The following is a 15147-nucleotide window of genomic DNA, read 5'->3' as shown; positions in this document are numbered from 1 at the left end:
TTATTGTCGATTTCCCTTTCAGCGCTGAATCACCTCATAGGTCCCAGTGCTTGGCCTTTGGCCTAAATTCTAAATTCAATTCAATTCACTATATTCAATTCAGTTCAACATCCCTTACCTCCTGTTCTGGTACCAGGTCTTGACCTGTGTGTCCGTCAGGTTCAGCTTGGCAGCCAACTCCATGCGGTCCTGGACGCTCAGGTACTTCTGGCTCTCGAAGCTCTTTTCCAGCGTCTGGAGTTGGTGGTCTGTGAAGGCTGTTCTGGCCTTCCGTTGCTTCTTACAAGGTGGGGGTCCCGTGCCGTTGCTTTCGTCGGTTTTCGCCGGCGATGCTGGAGAACCTGGGGCGAAAATGAATGAGAAACATTACTAGCTTTCTCGAGAAACATTACTTGTTCTCTTGAGAAACATTACTGATTCTCTCGAGAGACATTACTGGTTCTCTTGAGAAGCATTACTGGTTCTCTCAAGAAATGTTACTGGTTCACTTGAGAGACATTACTGGCTCTCTTGAGAAACGTTACCGTTATAGTTCGCTTGAGAGACATTACTGGTTCTCTCGAGAAACATTACTTTTTCTCTCAAGAGACATTACTGGTTCTCTCGAGAGACATTACTGGTTCTCTTGAGAAACATTACTGGTTCTCTCGAGAAACATTACTGTTATAGTTCGCTCGAGATACATTACTGTTTCTCACGAGAAACATTACTGGTTCTCTTGAGAGACATTACTGGTTCTCTTGAGAAATGTTGCTGTTGTAGTTCGCTCGAGAGACATTACTGGTTCTCTCGAGAGACATTACTGGTTCTCTTGAGAAACATTACTGGTTCTCTCGAGAAACATTACTGGTTCTCTCGAGAAACATTACTGGTTCTCTCGAGAAACATTACTGGTTCTCTCGAGAAACATTACCGGTTCTCTCGAGAAACGTTACTGTTATAGTTCGCTCGAGAAACATTACTTGTTCTCTCGAGAAACAGTACTGGTTCTCTCGAGAAACATTACTGGTTCTCTTGAGAAACATTACTGGTTCTCTTGAGAGACATTACTGGTTCTCTCGAGAAAATTACCTGTTCTCTTGAGAAACATTACTGTTGTAGTTTGCTCGAGAAACATTACTGGTTCTCTTGAGAAACATTACTTGTTCCCTCGAGAAACATTAATGTTTCTCTTGAGAAACCTTACTTGTTCCCTCGAGAAACATTACTGGTTCTCTTGAGAAACATTACTGGTTCTCTTGAGAAACATTAATTGTTTTCTTGAGAAACATTATTCATTCTCTTGAGAAACATTACTGTTATAGTTCTCTCGAGAGACATTACTGGTTTTCTCGAGAAACATTACTGGTTCTCTCGAGAAACATTACTGTTGTAGTTCGCTCGAGAAACATTACTTGTTCTCTCCAAAAACATTACTGGTTCTCTTGAGAAACATAACTGATTCTCTCGAGAAACATTACTGTTATAGTTCCCTCAAGGAACATTACTGTTATAGTTCGCTCGAGAAACATTACTTGTTCTCTCGAGAAACATTACCGGTTCTCTCGAAAAACATTACTGGTTCTCTTGAGAGACATTACTGGTTCTCTCGAGAAACATTACTGGTTCTCTAGAATCTGGGACGAAAATGAATGAGAAACATTACTAGCTTTCTCGAAAAACATTACTGGTACTCTAGAACCTTGGGGAAAAGGAATGAGAAACATTACTAGTTCTCTCTCTCAAAAAAAAAATTACTGGTTCTCTAGAACCCGGGGAAAAAGGAATGAGAAACGTTACTAGCTCTCTCGAAAAACATACTGGTTCTCTAGAACCTGGGGAAAAGGAACGAGAAACATTACTAGTTCTCTCGGGAAACATTATTGCTTGTTTTGGGATGCTGAAGAACCTAGAAGAAAAGGAGCGAGACATTATTGGTTCTGTCGAGAAACATTACTGATTCTCTCACGATGTTGGACAACAATAAAAAACGAATTTAGGAAGAACCTTTTTAAGACTTAAGAGAATCTAACAAAAGCCAAGAGGTATTAAGGGATCTTTTGAGAAATTGAAAAAGTATAGAAACATTACTTGTTTTCTTGAGCCGTTGGATAATTTTAGCTAGAACAAGTAAAGAAACATTACTAACTCTCTTGAAGAAGAAACAGTACTAGTTTTCTTTTACTGTACAGGAGGAGAAGAATAATTGCCTGGTCTTTTTAGATCTCAAAGACTCTTGTTTGTGCAAAAGAGAAGAATCGGTTGTAAAATTTGCATAACGGAAACAAAGAGGACCAGTTCCTACTGGACTTGACACCTAAAAACATTTGCAGTGGGAACAAAGCTAATGGATAACATCAGAGAACTAAGTATGAACGAAGGAATTATGTGAGTCACACAGCATGCGAACAAACACTATATGTAAATTATTCTTCAGATATGAGAGGTTCCATAATAAGTTTTTTTAATGAGTTTTGTTTTTATTGCTGCATCTGAGTCTCGTCATGGTTCCCTAAGAAAATTATGATATTCCGCTTAATTTTTTTTTCCTGTAACTTAAATGAAGGAAGAACTTTACAAACATACTTACAAGAAACTTAAGTATGTATGTACATATATATATGTATATATACATATATTTACATATATAAATATATAAATATATATATATATATATATATATATATATATATATATATATATATATATATATATATATATCCCCTTCTATTTCATTACACTTGTTGCATGACATCCCCTCGTAATAGCACATTTAACTGGAGATTTAGAAAGGCGAAAAATACGAATACCTGTGCGACACTATATCACTTTTAATGCCTGCTATTGACAACAGAGAAATATTATAATAATAATCATAATCATTTCTGTTGAATAAACGTATTGCATTGTCTCACAACATTTCACTTTTATTTTTTTGTTATTCTCTTTTTCTCTTGTTTAAAATCACTCGTAGGAATATTTTCAGAGAAATTTTTTGTCTGAGTTATTTGTATAACAATATAACCTCTTGTGATCATTGTGAAAGATGTTGTTATTGTATAACTTATAAGTTATTTGTATAATAATATAAATATAACCTCTCGTGAACAACAGGATGATTGTTGTTGTTGTAAAACTTATAAAAAAAGTTATTAGGTAATGTGACAGTGCAAAAATTTCATACAAAAATGTTAAAGAATTGATGTGGGTTTTAACGAAATCTGTAACAGCTTTAGTTTGTATCTGTTACGCATTTAACGAATTCTCGCGCATGCGCGCAGATGTATGAATGAGTAAATGTATGTGTATTTTTACACGTATTTAAAGTGTCAGTTTCTACATAAAGTGGTTAGGATGGCCGACTCACTAGCAGGAAGACAAGGTTCGAATCCCCGACCAAAAATATTCCCTTTAATACCAATAGTCCTCTCCCAGCATACTATTGATTCAAGTACCTGGTAACGAACCAACTGCGGTGGGTTTCTACTTTAGTGGCATAGGATAATAGATAAACAGTATATGTATATATATATATATATATATATATATATATATATATATATATATATATATATATATATATATATATATATATATATATATATATACTTTATATATATATATATATATATATATATATATATATATATAAATATATTTATATACAGTATATATATGTATGTATGTATGTATATACTGTATATATATATATATATATATATATATATATATATATATATATACATACATATATATACTGTATATAAATATATTTATATATATTATATGTGTGTGTATATGTCATGTACGCGTATGTGCCATGTATGTATATGTACACACACCTACAATATACGCACGCATCTGAATATATGGTTGCTAGGAAAATTTTGCCCCCAGCTGCGTGATTGGTGACGGATGTACTTAGATGAATTATGTGGCGTGACGAAGATGACGCCTAGAATATATAACCTGCTTATCCCGTTACTCTCTCTCTCTCTCTCTCTCTCTCTCTCTCTCTCTCTCTCTCTCTCTCTCTCTCTCTCTCTGTAGCTGCTTCCTCAGTCACATTTATTTTTATACTATCATTGAATATTTATATTTCTTTTCTTTCATCCGCTTATTATTTTAATTTTAATCGTCACTGATAATTTATTTCTTTTTATTTATTCCTGGGATGATTTATTCCTTTTTATTTGTTCCTGGGATAATTTATTCCCTTTTATTTATTCATGGGATGATTTATTCCTTTTTATTTAGTCCTGGGATAATTTATTCCTTTTTATTCATTCCTGGGATGATTTATTCCTTTTAGTATATCCCTGGGATGATTTATTCCTTTTTATTTGTTCCTGGGATAATTTATTCATTTTTATCCATTCATGGGATTATTTATTTATTTTTATTTATTCCTGGGATAATTTATTCCTTTTTATTTGTTTCTGGGGTGATTTATTCCTTTTTATTTATTCCTGGGATGATTTATTCCTTTTATTTAGTCCTGGGATAATTTATTCCTTTTTATTCATTCCTGGGATGATTTATTCCTTTTAATTTATTCCTGGGATAATTTATTCCTTTTAATTTATTCCTGGAATGATGTATTCCTTTTTATTTGTTCCTGGGATAATTTATTCATTTTTATTCATTTATGGGATAATTTATTTCTTTTTATTTATTCCTGGGATAATTTATTCCTTTTCATTTGTTCCCTGGATAATTTATTACTTTTTATTTATTCCTGAGATAATTCATCCCTGGGATAATTTATTCCTTTTCATTTAGTTCTGGGATAATTTATTCCTTTTCATTTAGTTCTGGGATAATTTATTCCTTTTTATTTATTCCTGGGATAATTTATTCCTTTTTTTATTTTTCCTGGGATGATTTATTCCTTTTTATTTATTCCTGTGATAATTTATTCCTTTTTAGTTGTTCCTGGGGTAATTTATTCCTTTTTATTCATTCCTGGGATCATTTATTCCTTTTTTATTTATTCCTGAGATAATTTATTCCGTCCTTGGATAATTTATTCATTTTTATTTATTCCTGGGTTAATTTATTCCGTTTTATTTAGTTCTGGGATCATTTATTCCTTTTCAGTTATTCCTGGGATAATTTATTCCTTTTCATTTATTCCTGGGATAATTTATTTTTTATTTATTCCTGGGATAATTTATTCCTTTTTATTTATTCCTGGGATTATTTATTCATTTTTAGTTATTAATGGGATAATTTATTTTTTTATTTATTCCTGGGATCATTTATTCCTTTTCATATATTCCCGGGATAGTTTATTCCTTTTCATTTATTCCTGGGATAATTCATTCATTTTTATTCATTCCTGGGATAATTTATTCCTTTTATTTATTCCCGGAATAATTTATTCCTTTTTATTCATTTCTGGGATAATTCATTGCTTTTAATTCATTCCTGGGATGATTTATTCCGTTTTATTTATTCCTGGGATAATTTATTCCTTTTTATTTATTCCTGGAATAATTTATTCCTTTTAATTTATTCTTGGAATAATTTATTTCTTTTTATTTATTCCTGTGATAATTTATTCCTTTTCATTTATTCCTGGGATAATTTATTCCTTTTCATTTATTCTTGGAATAATTTATTATTTTTTATTTATTCCTGGGATAACTTATTCCTTTTTATTTATTCCTGGGATAATTTATTCCTTTTCATTTATTCCTGGGATAATTTATTTCTTTTTATTTATTCCTGGGATAATTTATTCCTTTTCATTTATTCCTGGGATAATTTATTCCTTTTTATTTATTCCTGGGATAATTCATTCCTTTTTATTCATTCCTGGGATGATTTATTCCTTTTTATTTATTCCTGTAATAATTTATTCCTTCTTATTTATTCCTGGGATGATTTATTCCATTTTATTTATTCCTGGTATAATTTATTTCTCTTTATTTATTCCTGGGATAATTTATTCCTTTTCATTTATTCCTGGAATAATTTATTCCTTTTTATTTATTCCTAGGGTCATTTATTCCTTTTTATTTAGTTCTGGGATAATTTATTCCCTTTTATTTATTCTTGGGATAATTTATTCCTTATTTTTTATTCCTGGGATAATTTTTTTCTTTTCTTTTATTACTGGGATAATTTGTTCCTTTTTATTTATTCCTTGGATAATTTATTCCTTTTTAATTATTTCTGGGATAATTTATTCCATTTGATTTAGTTCCGGAGTAATTTATTTATTTCTCTTTATTCCTCGGGTGATTTATTCCTTTTTATTTATTCCTGAGATAATTAATTCCTTTTTATTTATTCCTTTGATAATTTACTCCTTTTTATTTAGTCCTGGGATAATTTATTCTTTTTTATTAATTCATGGGATAATTTATTTCTTTTTATTTATTCATGGGATAATTTATTCCTTTTCAGTTATTAATGGGATAGTTTATTCCTTTTTTCCTGGGATAATTTATTCGTTTTATTTACTCCTTGGATAATTTATTCCTTTTTATTTAGTCCTGGGATCATTTATTCCTTTCTATTTAGTCCTGGGATCGTTAGTTCCTTTTTATTCATTCCTGAGATAATTTATTCCTTTCTGTTTAGTCTTTGGGATAATTTATTCCTTTTCATTTATTCCTGGGATAATTTATTCCTTTATTCTTGGGATAATTTATTCCTTTTTATTTATTCCTAGGTATTTTATTCCTTTTTATTTAGTCCTGGGAAAATTTATCCCCTTCTATTTATTCCTGGGATAATTTATTCCTTTTTTTATTTATTCCTATGATAATTTATTCCTTTTTATTTACTCTTGGGATTATTTATTCCTTTTTATTCATTCCTGGGATAATTTATTCCTTTTCATTTATTCCTGGAATAATTTATTCCTTTTTATTTATTGTTGGGATAATTTATTCATTTTTATTTATTCCTAGGGTAATTTATTCCTTTTTATTTAGTCCTGGGATAATTTATTCCCTTTTATTTATTCCTGGGATAATTTATTCCTTGTTTTTTTTAATTCCTGGGATAATTTATTCCTTTTTATTTATTCCTGGGATAATTTATTCCTGGGATAATCTATTCCTTTTTTATTTATTCCTGAGATAATCTATTCCTTTTTATTTATTCCTGGAATAATTTATTCCTTTTTACTCATTCCTGGGATGACTTATTCCTTTTAATTTATTCCTGGGATAATTTATTCCTTTTTATTCATTCCTGGGTTAAGTTATTTCATTTTTCGTGTAAATTTAATCAATTTAAAACCTTGGATAAGTTTTTTCTCAAACATAAAATGTTGTAATGTATAAATACATTATTTTATATTGCCAGGTTTTTGGACAGTAACTAAACATCATCATGTATTTAGGACGAGAAATTAAATATCTAAGCTTGTCAAAATTCAAGAAATTAATTTCTTACCTAAGATATTTGTTATTTTAATTGTAAAGATAGACTACAAATAATTTATCTTCATAAAACTAGGTTATAAGAATATATCAGTAAACGTTAAACTAAGATCAGTCATTAAAGCTTTATTTTTATCTATATATTTTTTCTATTTATTTTGCTTATTTTATTTGTTTTTGTTGTTTTTACTTTTATTTATTTATAACTCTCTCTCTTTACAAATCGACAATTGTGAATATCTCCCCATAACGCATGTATGATATATGGATAAGTCCATTTATCAGCATTCCACAATTGATCCATAAAAACACTGCAGCTCTTTCCTCAATTGATTCTGGATAATTCAGCGGCCATTTTGGTTCCATAAAGTTCGCAAATTGTGGGAAGATCTGATACCGACTCATTCTCAAACTTGTATTCTATATTAATTTTTTTTTTTCTATATTAAATGATTTTTGTTATTCTCTATTTTTGGTCAATATGATTTTTCGATTTACCGTGTTTTAGTTTTCTGTCCGCACTTTTTCTGTCCTCCCTCAGATCTTGAAACTACTGAAGCTAGAGAGCTGGAAATTGGTATGTCGATCATCCACCCTCCAGTCATCAAACATACCAGAATGCAGCCCTCTAACCTCAAAAGTTTTTATTTTATTTACGGTTAAATTTAGCCATAATCGTGCTTCAGGCAACGATATAGGATAGGCCACCACCGGGCCGTGGTTGAAGTTTCATGGGTCGCGGCTCATACAACATTATACCGAGACCACCGACAGATAATCTATTTTCGGTGGCTTTGATTATACGCTGCAGAGGCTGTACAGAAACTCGGTTGGGCCGAAAAAAACTTTTGTGCAATTTCTTCTTGTTTTTTATGTAGGCAAACTTTCCATTTAAGTGCTTTCGTTTTTTTTTTCTCGAAAATTTCTCTAGGGTAAGACTTCTGATATTAGAAATTATGCAGTGATATTTAGATATTTATGTGTCAAAAATATAAATTAACACATGTATTTAGATACTGTATATCGAAATACATGCAAAGTATTGTAATTACGTTCGATATGTTTTATATCTAATAGAAAAATTCTTACACTTATACTCCACACATACATATACTGTATATATATATATATATATATATATATATATATATATATATATATATATATATATATATATATATATATATATATATATATATATATATACATACTGTATATGTGTGTATATATATACATATATATAAAAATACATATATATATATACATATACATGTATATATACATATAAATATATATATATATATATATATATATATATATATATATATATATATATATATATAAAACCTGGAATTCTGATAAGAACTCCTGTTGAAATCTGAAGGTCAAAGGCAGCGAGCAGCGCAAACCACCTGAGACAATCAAAGTTCCAATAATCTCAAGGGGCTATGATAATCGCCTTCCCTGACAGAGATAATTGGGTACCAAGAGTCTAGAATTATCATTGTTGTTTTTTTTTTTTTTGTTTTTTTTGGTGATCTTGCTTTCGAAACACTCGCCTGTAAGGAATCTTGCGTTCTCTTGCCTTAAACGATTGTCCCAATTAAAGGCGTATGTAATTACCTGTGAAGAAATGAGCGACTTGGAATGCGTTGGGCGGACGAGAAGAAGAGGAAGAAGAAGAAGAAAGGTGAGGATTCGCCGAAATAATTTTCCTAGGTTTTATATCTGGTTCCATCCGAAAATTGGGGTTTGGAAAGAGAGAGAGAGAGAGAGAGAGAGAGAGAGGGGAATTGCAAACTAAGACGACAGACAGAGAAAATCTTCCCGGGTTTTATATCTCGTTCCATCCGAGATTTGGGGAGAGAGAGAGAGAGAGAGAGAGAGAGAGAGAGAGAGAGAGAGAGAGAGAGAGAGACAGTGCTCGAAAGATAGATAAACAGAAGAGAGAGAGAGAAAGAGAGAGAGAGAAGGAAAGAAAAACAGGAAGAGAGAGAGGGAAAGGACAGAGAGCGAGAGAAAGAGAGAGCAAGGGAAACAGAGAGAGAGAGAGAGAGAAAAAAAAGAAAACAGAGAGAGAGAGAGAAAGTGAGAAAGCTTGCGACTTCGAGAGGTGAGAGAGAGAGAGAGAGCTTGCGGCTTTGAGAGGTCAGAATGGCTCAATTCCTGCAAACGAAGAAGAAGAAGAAGAAGAAGAAGCATTCTAGTTTCTATAACCTTAGCGCAGGTAATCGTCGCCTTGCCTAGTGATTACATGACAACACGGTTCCTTTCTCTCTCTCTCTCTCTCTCTCTCTCTCTCTCTCTCTCTCTCTCTCTCTCTCTCTCCAGCACCAACTCCTGTGGCAATAAACGTCGCAGTGTTTTGTTGCAATCCTGGAAATCACAGTTATTGGAACACCCAAATGGCCAAGTCCTAGCCAGCATAACACCAGGGCCAGTTTCAGGATGTACAAATCGAACCCAGTTTATGGAAAAAATGTTAATCCATGATCATTACGGAAGGAGGAGGAGGAGGAGGAGGAGGAGGAGGAGGAGGAGGAGGAGGAAGAGGAGGAGGAGGAAGGAATGTCAAACCGTTATCTTTTCAAGAGAGTTCCTGATGGCGAACCTTGCATTGTCAAATGAAAGTTTGTCTTTTGACTCTACAACTTAAGGGGGTATGCCATCAGCACACCCCTGCGGTGCACTGTAGGCATTACTTAAGCTTCTTTACAGCGTGTCTTCCTTCCGCCTGTAGCTGCAACCCCTTTCATTTCTTTTACTGTGCCTCCTTTCATATTCTCTTTCCTCCGTCTTACTTTCCACCCTCTCCTAACTATTAATTCATAGTGCAACTGCTTTGAGGTTTTCCTCCTGTTACACCTTTCAAACCTTTTACTGTCAATTTCCGTTCTAGCGCTGAATGACCTCATAGGTCCCAGTGCTTGGCCTTTGGCCTAAATTCTATATTCAGTTCAATTCTAAAACGTGGTTCTCCCGCCATGGCAGAGTTGTGTTAGTGGGATCATTTGATTTTGTTGTATGTGTGTATAAGTGTATTCTCGTCTTGATTTTACTATTATTATTATTATTATTATTATTATTATTATTATTATTATTATTATTATTATTATTCAGAAGATGAACCTTATTCAAATGTGGCCCAAGCCCAACGCAGGGGCCACAGACTTGAAATTCAAGTTTCCAAAGAATATGGTGTTCACTGGAAAGAAATAACAGAAGGTAATGGGAAATACAGAAAAAAGAGATCACATTATTATTATTATTATTATTATTATTATTATTATTATTATTATTATTATTATTATTATTATATGGTGTTCACTAGAAAGAAGTAACAGAAGATAATAGGAAATACAGAAAGAAATCAGTTATTGAAATTTTGATTATTACAGTCTTATGTCTGTTGTCTAAGTTCTGTTAACCCCTGTGCTGTCTTGTGTATGTTGTCTAAGTTCTGTTAACCCCTGTACTATCTGATATCTGCTTCTAAGTTCTGTTAACCCCTGTACTGTCTTACGTCTGTTTTCTAAGTTCTGTTAACCCCTGTAGTGTCTTACGTCTGTTGCATAAGTTCTGTTTACTCCTGTACTGACTTACGTCTGTTGTCTAAGTTCTGTTAACCCCTGTACTGTCTTATGTTTGTTGTCTAAGTTCTGTTAACCCCTGTACTGTCTGATATCTGCTTCTAAGTTCTGTTAACCCCTGTACTGTCTTACGTCTGTTTTCTAAGTTCTGTTTACTCCTGTACTGACTTACGTCTGTTGTCTAAGTTCTGTTAACCCCTGTACTGTCTTATGTCTGCTTCTAAGTTCTGTTAACCCCTGTACTGTCTGATGTCTGTTGTCTAAGTTCTGTTAACCCCTGTACTGTCTTATGTCTGTTGTCTAAGTTCTGTTAACCCCTGTACTGTGTCTTATGTCTGTTGTCTAAGTTCTGTTAACCCCTGTACTGTCTTATGTCTGTTGTCTAATTTCTGTCAACTCTTGCACGGACTTATGTCTGTTGTCTAAGTTCTGTTAACCCCTATACTGTCTTATGTCTGTTGTCTAAGTTCTGTTAATCCTCCTCTTTCCAAAGAATACTCATTGAAGGCTTTTTAGTAAGAGTTTTAAAATATCCTGAGCTTTGCTTGGTTGGGTTTCGGGATGGGGGTCGGGGTTAGTTGGGGGATAGCTGGTGCCTGGGGTCTAATTCTGTATCCCCGTTTCCCAGACCCCACTTTCCGCCTCACCATATCGCCATTTCCTTTCCGGCGAAGGGAGGGAGAGAGAGAGACAGAGAGACAGAGATCAGGAAAGGACCAAGGAAGGGGAGTTTTCAACGGGAAAGGGAGGGGAAGGGGAAGGGGAAGGGAGGGAGGGAAGAAGACTGGTGAAAGGGAGGAAGGGAGAGAGGAAAGAAACCGACTGAAACGGAACAGAAGAAGCACGCGAAACGCAAATTAAGATCACCTTTTGGAGGTAATTAATTCCTATTTGTGACTCTGTTATCGTGATGACATTCGGAAGTGGATCCCTAGACCCGGGGGAAGGGAGGGAGACGTCCGCCCTTCGGAGTGGAGGTCGCAGAGATCCGAATCGAGCGGTGAGAGGGATTCCGCAGGGCGAGGGAAGTGGTCCCTTCTTTCTCACAGATCCTACGAGTCGGGATGATAACCGCTCTGAGAAACTCATCAGCGCGCCAGCGAACTTACGATAACGGCGCGTCAGCTTTGTGGAAGTCGCGATACTGTCTTGCTCTCACGAAGAGAGAGAGAGAGAGAGAGAGAGAGAGAGAGAGAAAGCCTTTGGCTGGACCTGAGGATGTTTGGCAGGGATAAGGGGTTCTAGAGACGTATGCTGGAGGATTGAGAGAGAAGCATTACACACTGGAGGGTTGAGAGAAGCACATTACAACAGAGGACTGAGAGAAGCATTACACACTGGAGGATTGAGAGAAGCATTATACACTGGGGGACTGTGATCAGCATTGAGAGAAGAATTACACACTGGAGGGTTGAGGGAAGCATTACACACTGGAGGATTGAGAGCAGCATCGAGAGAAGCATTACACACTGGAGGGTTGAGAGAAGCATTACACACTGGAGGATTGAGGGAATCGTTGAGAGAACCATCACACACTGGAGGATTGAGAGCAGCATTGAGAGAAGCATTACGCACTGGAGGATTGAGAGAATCCTTACACACTGGAGGACTGAGATCAGCATTGAGAGAAGCATTACAGACTGGAGGATTGAGAGAAGCATTATACACTGGAGGGTTGAGAGAAGCATTACGCACTGGAGGACTGAGGGAAGCGTTGAGAGAACCATTACACACTGGAGGATTGAGAGCAGCTTTGAGAGAAGCATTGCGCTCTGGAGGATTGAGAGAATCCTTACACACTGGAGGACTGAGATCAGCATTGAGAGAAGCATTACAGACTGGAGGATTGAGAGAAGCATTATACACTGGAGGGTTGAGAGAAGCATTACACACTGGAGGACTGAGGGAAGCGTTGAGAGAACCATTACACACTGGAGGATTGAGAGCATCATTGAGAGAAGCATTACACACTGGAGGATTGAGAGAAGCCTCACACACTGGAGGACTGAGATCAGCATTGAGAGAAGCATTACAGACTGGAGGATTGAGAGAAGCATTACGCTCTGGAGGATTGAGAGAAACATTACACACTGGAGGATTGAGAGAGAAGCATTACAGTTATAATTTTCTCTCTTCCTCTCTACGGTTTCTGTCGTACCTGAAGTCCACTTGAATATTCCTTATCATATTGCTATCAGATTCTCTCTCTCTCTCTCTCTCTCTCTCTCTCTCTCTCTCTCTCTCTCTCTCTCTCTCTCGTTGTATTCTAAAATTATAGACGACTGGTTTAAGTCCCTGTCTCCTCTGTATCAAATCCATGGGTTCGAATCCTGACCAGGGAAGCTGCACTACTCAATATCTAATTCCGTTTGGGTGTTTAGTTATTCCCAAGGAAAGTTAATTCGATAGTAGAGGTATTTGTGGCTTAATATTTGTGAGTATAAAAAGTAACGTGTGTTTAAGTGACAAACTAATTATATTTGAACCCCGCAGTTTAATAATAATAATAATAATAATAATAATAATAATAATAATAATAATAATAATAATAATAATAATAATAATAATAATAATAATAAATTTCATCGTTTTCTCTTTTGCTGGACTAGAATTTTTCATTCATTGTTATTTTCTCCTTTCAATTTAAGAATTTACTAATATTTTTATCTATTTATTAATTTATTAATGTATTTTTTCTTCTCTAATAAGTGTTCTCTTCTTTCTGTATTTCCCTTTTCCTCCTCTGTCTTCTTTCCACACCATATTCTATGGAAGCCTGAAATTCAAGTCAGTGGCCCCCTTTGATGGGCTTGTTCCATATGAATAGGGTTCAACTTCTGAATAATAATAATAATAATAATAATAATAATAATAATAATAATAATAATAATAATAATAATAATAATATTTTCTAATGAACACCATATTCTTTGGAAGCTTGAATTTCAAGTCAGTGGCTTCTGTGGTGGGCTTGTTCCATAGGAATAGGGTTCATCTTCTGAATAATAATAATAATAATAATAATAATAATAATAATAATAATAATAATAATAATAATAATAATAATAATAATAATATGGGATGGGGACATCACCTCAGCTCCTAATTTTAAGGAAACTCAACATATCGCTTAGACTTCTTAAACGCTAAACTTTTTCTCAAATATTCTAAGGAATCATTATCTCCTTTAGTTCAATACGAGATAATCAGGCTATAGATGATGAGGTCTAGCTCAGGCTAAGGTATATGTATACGATCACAAGGCTGAATATGTAATCAAGGGATCATGTGTACTTTAGTATGTACAGTAAGTACCTTTCAAAGAACACTTGTGCAAATGTTAACCTGCCAGGCAGCCTTTTGGTCGAGTACCTAGTTTTGTGTGTGTGTGTGTGTGTGTGTGTGTGTGTGTGTGTGTGTGTGCATAATTACAAAAAAAAGACTTATGCCTCTAGTGTGTGAATATGTCTACAGATTGAAATAGACCTTCCTTTTCCATCTGTCTTCCAACGGGTATTATTATTATTATTATTATTATTATTATTATTATTATTATTATTATTATTATTATTATTATTATTATTATTATCCAAACAAATACTTCTTTCAGTTTTCTTCTGAAGATGGGAAGAGAAACCCACAAGATTCCTGTGTATAACTTGTTTACTTGTAAATATTTACATATCACTTTAATCTCGAGTACTTTCAGGTCCTAACTGTGACCCTTTTTCAGGAGATGTGAAGGTAGTCAGGCTGGTTCAAGGCCCTTATCATATTGCTATCAGATTCTCTCTCTCTCTCTCTCTCTCTCTCTCTCTCTCTCTCTCTCTCTCTCTCTCTCTCTCTCTCTCGTTGTATTCTAAAATTATAGCCGACTGGTTTAAGTCCCTGTCTCCTCTGTGTCAAACCCATGGGTTCGAATCCTGAGAAGATTGCTGGGCCTTGAACCAGCCTGACCACCTTCACATCTCTTGGAAGAGGGTCACAGTTAGGACCTGAAAGTACTCGAGATTAAAGTAACAAGTAAATATTTACAAGTAAACAAGTTATACACAGGAATTTTTGGGGTTTTTCTTTCCATTATTATTATTATTAAAAATACTCATAGTAGCATGAGTCTTAAAATGGAGAAGCAAATCCACAGTTATGTATATATACATATATTTAAAGATAATTCT

General features: G+C 34.1%; 1 protein-coding gene across 1 annotated transcript in view; it reads right to left on the bottom strand.

Annotated features, from left to right (window-relative positions):
- LOC136848572 (barH-like 2 homeobox protein) overlaps window positions 1-15147 on the bottom strand; it is a 79195-nt gene that overhangs the window by 42153 nt on the left and 21895 nt on the right. The window contains exon 2 of the mRNA XM_067120860.1: window positions 119-341. Within this exon, the coding sequence (XP_066976961.1) occupies window positions 119-341 (223 nt within the window). The remainder of the gene's footprint in view (window positions 1-118; window positions 342-15147) is intronic.

This window comes from Macrobrachium rosenbergii, chromosome 19 (genome assembly GCF_040412425.1).
Source record: "Macrobrachium rosenbergii isolate ZJJX-2024 chromosome 19, ASM4041242v1, whole genome shotgun sequence".
Taxonomy (NCBI): Eukaryota; Metazoa; Arthropoda; class Malacostraca; order Decapoda; family Palaemonidae; genus Macrobrachium; species Macrobrachium rosenbergii.
Note: the sequence above shows the minus strand (reverse complement) of the source record. Positions and strands in the feature narration are given on the sequence as shown.